Here is an 11,047-nt window from a genome sequence, read left to right as displayed (position 1 = left end):
TTAGAACTTTTTATCGTTAGCAAGAAATTGTTTGATTCGCATATTATAAGGAATTCGAACAACTGCTTCAAATACAGTATCAAAAAGTACCATTTGTGGAATTTCAATATTCACAGACTTATTAGCCAAATAACAATTGGCACATACAATACGACCTATCGCTTCTTGCGAATTTTCATATCCCTGTTGTGCAAAAATGGAATATGCATCTAAAATAGGTGCTCGAATTAATATATATTATGAGTGATACAGAAATTTATCGAGTAATCTCTTCCTTTATCCAAGAAATGGCATTTCTAGTTTGCATGGTCCAATCATTGATCCTGAAAATTCAATTTCTACAATAAATTTTGGTAGGTCACTAGCATAGTTAGTTCCCTATCCATGATTCGGCTATTTACTGAAAAACTATTTCTGGAATATGGGAAGAATTTTTTTCATTCAATGTATTGACATGAATTAAGAAATGAAATCATGTTTTAAGTCAAATTAGTCACTTTGACTTACCATCTTTACATAAATTATAAGTAAAAAGGCAGTGAAAACTAGAATGAACAGTGCAGTAGCAATAAATGCCAGAATATTTACTTCCATAATCTTTATACTTTTTTTCTTTTATTTTCAATAAATAACTCGGGATCTAATTCCATAGGCTGCGTTTGTTTATGAGAACAAGACAGGACAAGACACTGAGAACAAGACAGGACAAGACACTGAAGGACAGAGGCACAAAATTTTGTATTCTTGTATTCTGTTTGGTGATAAACAAAAACAAATTATGAAAATTTAATTTATTTTTATTTATTTCGTTTAAAAATTTTGAGATGAAAAATATAATAATAAAAAATATAATTATGAAAAATTAATAAGAATAATGAAAGAAAAAATAAAAAATAAGTTGTGTCCCTTGTTAGTATCCCCGTATCCTTCCTGTCAGGATGGACACAAGATACACTAATTCAATGTCTCTGGACACATTGTCTCTGTCCATGTTTTCTCTGCCAAACACAATTCTGTGTTTCTGTGTTCCTGTCTCAGTGTCTTGTCTCTATAAATAAACACAGTCATAGAGATGGTAAATCTTTCGTCAGCAAATTCAATGGTCTAAATCACATCTCGATGATATCAAATAGAACCAATAGAATATCATAAATAACAATATCTAAGCTAAACTATCAAATCGATTCATCGTCGAGAATAAAATAATATAATATAAAAAGATCTTTTATCCATACCAAATTCAAAAAATATCGTTTTGATTATATATATTACGTGTGTGTATTATTAATATCATTTCTTAATAATGTTTCAAAAAAAAATAATTTGGACAAATTATAAAATATTTATTTCTCAGTATTATAATTTTTATCATAATATTAAATTTATAAATTTACTCCAAGATTTTATAGTTTTATTTTTTAAATTGAATAACAACAAAATAAGTTCAAGTAACTGTCATATATTATTCCAACCATTACTACAAAAAATCTGTCAAATACTGTCAGATTTATAAGTGAATTTATTAAAAAAATTTATCGATAATATATTTACTATCGGCATAAATTCGATAGTATAAATCTTGGCAGTAATTATTTATTGGCGAATTTTTTCGTCCGCCATTAATTACTGTCGAAAAATTTTTGCTGGTAATTTTTATCATCGAATTTTTTCTCCGATAAATTCGACGGTAATATATTATTAATTAATAATTAATTCAACTACCGGCATATTTTATTGATGGTAAATCCGACGGTAAACTTAAATTTTAAATTATTTAAAATTTTGTTTGAAAATTAATATATAATTTTAAATATTTAAATTCAATAATTTCTAAACTAATAAATCAGAAAATACAACACTAATGAATTCAGATAATAATAAACATAGAAAATTAACAAAACAATAAATAATAAGTCAATAATAAACTCAGAAAATAAATAAGTTAAGATTAATTCAGACAATTAACAACAATCAACTAATTAACTCAAACAATAATTAATTCAGATAATAATAAACTTATGAAATTAACCACAATAAACAATAAGTTAATAATTAACTCAAAAAATAAACAAGTTAAGCTTAACTCACACAATTAATAACAATAAACTAATTAACTCAAAAAATAATTACCTCATATAATAATAAACTTAAAAAATTAACAACAATAAATAATAAGTCAATAACTAATTCAGAAAATAAATAAGTTAATATTAACTTAGACAATTAACAACAATCAAGTAATTAATTCAAAAAATAATAAACTTAGAAAATTAACGACAATAAACAATAAGTCAATAATTAACTTAAAAAATAAACAAGTTAAGATTAACTCAAATAATTAACAATAATCAACTAATTAACTTAAAAAATAATTAACTCAAACAAAATCAAAATAGAAATCAGAACAATGCAGTTGGAGATCTTACATTGGAAAATTCAAACAACAATCAACTAATCAAAACAAAACAGGTTTCAAACATATAATTATCAAAATAAAATTAAAAGAAAATCCTAAATCAAAACAGAATTAAAAAACTCTAAATCTAATACATGAACTAAATTTGGAAAAATAGTTAAATCTCTGATACAAACATCCTAATTACAAATTTTCTAATACACAATAAATTAGAATTAGATAAATTAGGATTTAGGGTTTAACTACCCAAAACTAATTAATGAGTTACCTAGAGACCGTGGCAGCGCAGAGAATTTGTCTAGCGTGGTGGTAGTGGCAGTAACTGTTAGGTACCAGACAAATGACACAGCAAAATATAGAGATAAAAAATTAGAAATTTGTATAAAATATGGAAACAATTGAATAACTTTCTTTGAGAATTACAACTTCTCTCTATCGCAAGGAGATTACAATAACACTCTCTCTTGACAAAAGGAAAACACACTTCTCTCTATATATATAGAAGAAAACTACTCAAAGAAATATTATGTTATTCTATCTGAATGACTTGATTGAAATGAATTAAAAAAAACTCAATTTATAGGTGAGTCTCTTCAATATGAACCATCCGTCAATTAGAAGTATATAATTCTTCTCTTTTTTAACCATTAAAATTCTAATGTTATAAACTAGGATTGTTTATTACCTTTCATTTTATTTAGTTATTATTTATTTATTTATTTTCTAAAATTAGCTTTACTAATTTTTACAATCTCCCACTTAAAGTTAATTTTGATAAATTTTCAAAATTAATGTTGCTCATGTATTCCATAGGCCGTATGAGGATCTACACCATTCAAACTTTTTTGTGTTGATTGGTTTTGTCATGGCATTTGCTAGGTTATTGTTTAGTGTGAATCTTCTGCATATCAACACTTCCTTCTTCTACTACTTCCCGAATAAAGTGATATTGTACTCCAATGTGTTTTGTTCTTGAATGAACGGCAGGATTCCTTGCAATGTGCAAGGTACTCTGACTGTCACAATACACATAAATCTTCTGTTGTTTGTGCTCGAGTTTTTGCTATCAACCTTTGGATCCAAATAGCTTCCTTGCATGCTTGTGTAGCTGCCATATATTCAGCTTTTGTAGTAGATAAAGCTACAACAGTCTGTAATTTAGATAGCCAGCTCACAGGTCCTTCTGCAAGTGTAAACACATAGCCTGTAGTAGATTTTTGTTTATCAAGATCACCTGCAAAGTCTGAGTCGACATATCCATTGACAATGAATTCCGATCCTCCAAAACATAATGCAACATTCGAGGTCCCTTTGATGTATCTCAAGATCCTCTTAATAACATTCCAATGCTTTTTACCCGGATCTGCCATAAATTGACTTACCACCGCAACTGCTTGAGCAATATCTGGCCTTGTACAGATCATGGCATACATAAGGCTTCCCACTGCTGATGCATACGACACTCGAGACATTTTCATCCTCTCTGCTTCACTACTAGGACACATACTTGAGGATAATTTAAAATTAATAGGAAGTGGGGTTGAAATTGGCTTACATTCTTGCATGTTGAAGCGTTGCAAGATCTTCTTCAAATAATTCTTTTGCGATAGCCAAATCTTCCTATCATTTTTGTCTCGGTGAATTTGCATCCCTAAAATCTTGTTTGCTGGTCCCAAGTCTTTCATATCAAACTCCCTAGCCAACTGTGCCTTCAATTCTTGGATTTGATATTTTGTTGGGACCTACCACCAACATATCATCCACATACAATAGCAGAATGATAAAATCATTATCACCAGACCTCTTGTAATAGATACAATGATCTGAACTAAGTCTGTTGTATCCAAGGCTAATAATGAGACAATCAAGTCTCTAGTACCAATACCTTGGTGCCTGCTTTGGACCGTACAGAGATTTAGTTAACCTGCAAACTAAGTTTTCTTTTCCTTGTTCTTCAAAACCGTCTGGTTGGAGCATATATATCTCTTCTTCAAGTTCTCAATGAAGAAAAGCAGTCTTTACATCTAATTGCTCTAGATGTAAATCAAATACAACACACATAGCCAAAACTACTCTAATAGTAGTTAGTTTTACCACTGGAGAAAATATTTTATTGAAGTCAACACCTTCTTTCTGAGCATATCCCTTGACAACCAATCTTGCACGATATCTTTCCACATGATTATTACTATCTCGTTTGATCTTGTAAACCCATTTGTTACCAATGGCTTTCCGACCTGCTAGAAGTTCAATAAGTTTTCAGGTATGGTTCCTATGTAATGCCTCAATTTCTTCTTGCATTGCTGTCATCCACATAGAAGCATCTGGATTGCGCATAGCCTCCCTAAAAGTTGTTGGCTCTCCATTTTCTGTCAAAAGACAATATGCATCATGGTTTGTCAAAACATAATTTGAGTTCCATGATGGTGTTCTTCTTTGTCGAGTGGATCGACGAACTTCTATGTCATTGGCCTCTGCTTCTTGTTCTTCGTGCTGTGGTTCTGCTTCAGAAAGATCACTTTCTCTGCATTTTTCATCTATTTGAACAGTGGTTATCTCTTTAACAGTGTTGTCATTTTCTTGTTCTTTTTGCAATTCATCTTCTGCAAATATCACATCTCTACTGACAACTACCTTGAGGGCAGTGGGATCCCACAGGCGATACCCCTTAACTCCGTCAGCATAACCCAAGAATATACATTTTCTAGACTTTGGATCCAACTTTGTTCTTTCCTGGGAATTGTACATCACGTACACAGGACAACCAAATATATGTAAAGAAGAATAATTAAGTGGCTTACCTTGCCACATCTCTATTGGTGTCTTCAACTCAATTGCAATTGATGGTGACCGATTTATCACATAACAGGCGGTTTTAACAGCTTCTACCCAAAAAGACTTGGCTAAACCTGCAGTTTGCAACATAGTTCGTGCTCTTTCTAGGAAAGTCATATTCATTCGCTCTTCTATACCATTTTGCTGAGGCGTATATGCAACTGTGAATTGCCGTTGAATATATGCTTGCTTGCAAAATGTTAGAAAATCACCATCGACATATTCTCCTCCATTATCTGTTCTTAAACACTTGATATTCTTTCCAGATTCAAGTTCTAACTTTGCTTTGAACTCTTTGAACATCGCAAATACGTCTGACTTCTTCTTGATGGGTACACCCATAGTTTCCTAGAGTAATCATCAATAAATGATACAAGATATTTTGTTTCTCCTAGGGACATCTCCGGTGATTCCCATACATCAGAGTGAATCAACTCCAATATGTGCTTGCTTCGAGCAGTTGATCTACCAAACGTCAATCTATGTTGCTTGCTTGTAACACAGTGCTTACAAAACGGTAAGTTTACCGATTTGAGCCTGTGAATGGGATTACGTTCCACAAGAATCTTCAAGCCTCATTCTGACATGTGGCCCAATTTGCGATGCCATGTCATCGTCATTTCTTCTTGGCTTGCTGAAGTAACTGATACCTCTGCCTCTTGTAAAGTATCTCCCACAAGTATGTATAGATTTGCTGCAATCTTTTCTACTTTTATTACCACAAGAGCTCCTTTAACAACTTTCAAGATCCCACCTTCAATATGGGTCTTACAACCAAGTTCATCCAATTGCCCAATCGATAACAAATTTTTCTTCAAGCCTTTCACGTGTCTTACCCCTTGAAGTGAACGAATAGAACCATCAAACATTTTTATTTTAACAGTACCCATTCTAACAATTCCTAAGGCATGATCATTTCCCATGAACACCGATCCTTTAAAGATAGGTTCATATGTACAAAACCAATCACGATGAGGAGTCATGTGCCATGTTGCTCCTGAATCAACAATCCAAACATCTGTAAAATACCTATAATACCCTTACTCTCCTTTTTCCCAAACCAACCCTAACCCTAATCTCAAAATAAATCTCACACCCTCTCTCTTACACACATACACAAACACAATTCAGAAAAAGAGGGAGAAGTAACGGAAGCAAAGAAAAGAGAAAGGGGACAGTGAGGGAACGGAGAAGAGAAGAGAGGGAGGCTGTCCACCGTCACTGTCGTCGCCTTGGAGCACGCCGGCGTTGCACCTCACCGCCGTGGAGCCGCCGTCCCACGTGTCACCGCCGGCACTGACGAAGAGGGGAGAGAGTGAGACGTTGAGGCAGAGAGCTGCCGCCGCAGGAAACGCGATGAAGGAGAGGACGCCGCCAGCTCTGTCACGCCTGGTTGCTGCGTAGCATGCCATCGGAGACCGTCGTTCCCTCACCACTGCTGCGTCGCCATTGATAAAGCTGTTGCCGCCACCGTGAGCCGCGAACAGAGGAGGGAGAAGGAGGCGAGTTCGTGAGGGAGAAGAAGCAGCGCTGCCACCTTGCCGCCGTACCTCCTTGCTGCCGTAGAGCTGTCTGCTGCCATTGTTGCCATTTTGGTTCGCTATTTTCCCTTGAATTTGTTTCACTTCCGTATCCTGCCATTCTGATTTTATTGAACCTCTGCTTTACCTTGGATTTTCCAGCACTATTTCTTGTTGTCTTCCATTCAATTTGAATCCAATAGTTTCTCTGGGTGCTATGATCATTGACGTTGCAATAAGAAATGGATGCTGCTGTTGTTGCAGCTGCAACTTTCTGCTGCCCGGTCCAAATCCTGTGACTCTTCATTTCATTCTACATCGATCCTCCTCACCCGTTAATTTCGCACTTTGGTTTTGGTCTCTTCGGTCCCTTAGGACCACGTTGTGAGTAGGCTTTACATTTATAATTATTTGGCTTTACATCTATAATTATTTTGATATATGCTGCTTGAATTTATGACTATACTTACAAGTTATTAACAAAGGATTTGAATTTGATTTTAATAATGGATTTATTAGAACTATGTATTATTTTTGTGAAATTCGAATTTTTAATCTGCACATGAGACTATATACATGTTTGATGAAGTTTTGTATTATTTTAGAATATTCGATTTTATTGAAGATGTGTTTTTGAAACATTAAATGTGAATACTCACTCATATACTATGAATTTGTAAAGTATATTTGACATTTCATATGACTGAAAAAGATTTTTGATAAGAGAGTATTATTTGATTTGATTTGATACTGTATATATTTGAAAGATCAAAGATTGGTTGTATTTGAAATTATATGTTTTGAATTGGTTTGGGAGGCTCGTATTAGAAAACCGTAGTTAACGGCGGTTATGACGTTAACCTAGATGCATCTGGCTCAGACCTCAGCTAGCAGGGGCATTGCTAGCCTAACATGTAGGCCACACGTTGGATCTGTTATTCCGTACGGACACACTAGAGGAAAGGGCTACCCTTAGAGGTGAAGCCGCCCAAGTGTGGACTATTTGATTTGATTTCTATATGAGAACTCCCTTATTGATTCACTTATTCATATAAATCATTATTTTATAACTAAAATTACTTTCATAATAATGTTTAGATGGTCTCATGTGAATTATAGATGTACTGTCTAGTCACTGAGTTGCAAAACTCACCCCTTTTTAAAAAAAAAATATTTTTCAGGAATAAGTATTTGATTATGTGAGCTTTCTATTCAAGAGTAATGATCTGCAATGGGTTCTATTCCTTGTTGAGTTCTTAGACGTCATTTACTCCATATGTCATAGGCAGGATCCATCTATATTTATTTATTTTATTTTTGTTCAATTATGTAATTATTCATTCTAGAAAGTGTAAATTTATCAAAAATTATTTGTAACATTTTTGTTTATCTTATATTCGAATTTGTTAGGCTTGCTAGGGAACTCTTTTTCCTGAGCGCCAGTCATGACTCATTTTGGGCCGTGACAACATCAGTGAGCTGTTTGCTCAATTGTTGCTTCGCCATACAGGATTTCTCCATCATTAGAGGTGCTCGCAACACATCCTTGAGAACTTGATCCTTCTGAAACATTCTTTATACTCTTCTTATTCCAACAATCTTTCTTGAAGTGCCCTCTCTTACCACAATTGTAGCATTTGATCTGCTTCTTACTTTGTGACTTTGGTCTATTTTGACTCCCACTAGAACCACGCTCCATTGATCTCCCTCTTGTCATCAACAAAGCCTCTGCTTGTTTTGAGCTCTCTAATCTATCTTCCTTATTCTTGCGCCTAGAGTCTTCTTCAAGAACCGTAGCAGCCATGTCATCAAAAGAAAGATAATCAGTCAAAACATTATTAGTTAAGTTAATGATAAGTTGATCATATGAATCTGGTAGAGTTTGAAGTAAGAGCTCTGCACGTTCATTTTCCGCTATTGTATATTCCAACGATGAGAGTTGGAAAAATAGCGTATTTAGATTGTTGATGTGATCCGTTGCCGATGTGGACTCACTCATTCGAAGAGTATAAAGTCTTCTCTTCAAGAATATCTTGTTGTGAAGTGACTTGACTTCATATAATTTGGTGAGAGCATCCCAAATTTTCTTTGCTGTCTTTTTCTCTGCTACACTTGATAAAACTGAATCAGCTAGTACCAAGTGTAAGTTTGCAACAACATTATTGTCCATCTCCTTCCATTTTTTATCTGTAATTTCAATGGGTCTACCTTCAATTGCTGCCACGCAATTGTCTATTCTCATAATGGCTTTTATCTTCAATTTCCATATGAAAAATTACTCCCACTGAATTTTTGAATTTCATACTTTGCTGCCATTTTTTTTAGACGATTAGTCACAGCGGAAAAACAAATATTAATCAGCAACCTTTGGCTCTGATACCACTGTTAGGTACCAGACAAATGACACAACAAAATATAGAGATGAAAAATTAGAAATTTGTATAAAATATGGAAACAATTGAATAACCTTCTTTGAGAATTACAACTTCTCTCTGTCACAAGGAGATTACAATAACATTCTCTCTTGACAAAAGGAGAACACACTTCTCTCTCTATATATATAGAAGAAAATTACTCAAAGAAATATTATGTTATTCTATCTGAATGACTTGATTGAAATGAATTAAAGAAAAATTCAATTTATAGGTGAGTCTCTTCAATATGAACCATCCGTCAATTAGAGGTATATAATTTTTCTCTTTTTCAACCATTAAAATTCTAAAGTTATAAACTAGGATTGTTTATTACCTTTCATTTTATTTAGTTATTATTTATTTATTTATTTTCTAAAATTAGCTTTACTAATTTTTACAGTAACCAACCAGCAGGACTGCATTAGAACTTTTTTTAAATAAATTGAAAAAAATAATAGGAAGCAGGAGGAGGACAACATACCTGAAGGGAGGAAGGAGGCAGTTCCGGCGACACATGGAGCAACAACGACAACAGTGGCGGTGACAATGGCGGCAGGAGCGACGAAAATGGTGGCGATAGAGCGACCAACGCAATGCAAGGAGTCCACGCAATCTTTAAACGCCGTTGGTGGTGGCCGACGCTGGTGGAGGAGTTGCCAAAGGTGGTTTGAGAAGGAGAGAGAGAGAGAGAAAGCGAAAGAGAGTAGTTCAAAAATGAGGGTGGAGATATTTTTTATTCGAATGTAAGGCAAGATTACTGTCAAATTTACTTGCAGCTAAATTTGACGGTAACGTTTTGCAAATGACCAAAACACAGCATGTAATACCCTACCACCCAGAACTTTACGCTTAAGTCGTAAAATAGAGGTGGCAAGGTATTACGACTTCTAAAAAATTAAAATAAATTCTTATAATAGTAGAAAGAATATAATAGACTAGGAGCCTTGAAAAATGGGTAAAACAAAATCGCAAAATGAAAAGCGCCATACTCCGGAAATGGAACAACTTGCGTGTGAGACAAACTATAACTATAAAACGTAAGACAATAAAAGTAGGAATCAAAAGCGATAGGTATCAAATAACAAGCTCCTAATTCAGTCTGCGAAGTCAAGGCTGGCCGGAGAATATTTACATATATATACATATCCAAAACCCAAGATGTACATAAACAAAATCCTGTCTCTCCATAAACCTCTAAGAGGATCAAAAAGAATAAGTTATGTGGAGAGAAAGCTAAGTACGTGTATATACATCACTGCACAACAAAATAACACAGTAACCACTTCTCTTCAGGTGACCAGACGCCTAATGAGATACCTTTCGACCTCCATCTGAAAAATAATAACATAGTATGGAATGAGAACCGGAGGTTCTCAGTATGGTAAATGTGCCCACATAGTTAATATAAAAGGTCTCGGGAAAGCCAGAGGCATTCCTAGAACTTCGACACTTAGATTTCAGCTTAAAAATTCAACTAAACCGGAAGTTAGGTAAGTTGTCTAAGGAATTCTAGTTCTGAATCTAATCTTAACTTAACATTCTACTTTCTGCCACTTCTAATCCTCTGAATCACTGGTGGAACAACCCTCGTCATTCCTTTGCCAGACACGGGGCCTCTTAATTACATAGACAAACATTACAGACAAGGAAAACATAAATAGAGAAGCAATTACAGCAAGTAGAACAAGTAGCAGATAAGCAGAATTTAACAGTTAAGCAAACTAAAACAATGCACACCCAAACAAAGCAAACAAATGCATATGATGTATGCATGTCCTATGGCTGATGAGTCTCATCTGTCGGTTATACAGTCAACCCGACATGTCTTGGTAGTTAACCATTGGACAGTCCCTCTGTGCGCG

The 11,047-nt window shown here is 34.3% G+C and overlaps 1 protein-coding gene across 1 annotated transcript; it reads right to left on the bottom strand.

The window, feature by feature from the left end:
* LOC140182376 (secreted RxLR effector protein 161-like) lies at positions 1-3,921 on the bottom strand. Its single transcript, XM_072228560.1, has 2 exons — positions 3,445-3,921; positions 1-183 (listed from the first exon to the last, which is right to left on the bottom strand). The coding sequence occupies exons 1-2, from the start codon at positions 3,919-3,921 to the stop codon at positions 1-3; spliced, it is 660 nt and encodes a 219-aa protein (XP_072084661.1).
* Between the last annotated feature and the right edge of the window lie 7,126 nt (positions 3,922-11,047).

Source organism: Arachis hypogaea, chromosome 19, assembly GCF_003086295.3.
Source record: "Arachis hypogaea cultivar Tifrunner chromosome 19, arahy.Tifrunner.gnm2.J5K5, whole genome shotgun sequence".
Taxonomy (NCBI): Eukaryota; Viridiplantae; Streptophyta; class Magnoliopsida; order Fabales; family Fabaceae; genus Arachis; species Arachis hypogaea.
This window is presented reverse-complemented; position numbering and strand designations above follow the sequence as displayed.

What these genes read in the sequence shown, in the direction of transcription:
- LOC140182376 (XM_072228560.1), bottom strand. Translation starts at nt 3,921, where the DNA reads ATGTGTCCTAGTAGTGAAGCAGAGAGGATGAAAATGTCTCGAGTGTCG. An exon ending in AAACAACAGAAGATTTATGT is followed by an intron (nt 184 to 3,444) that starts GTATTGTGACAG and finishes TTTGCACAACAG; the next exon opens with GGATATGAAAATTCGCAAGA.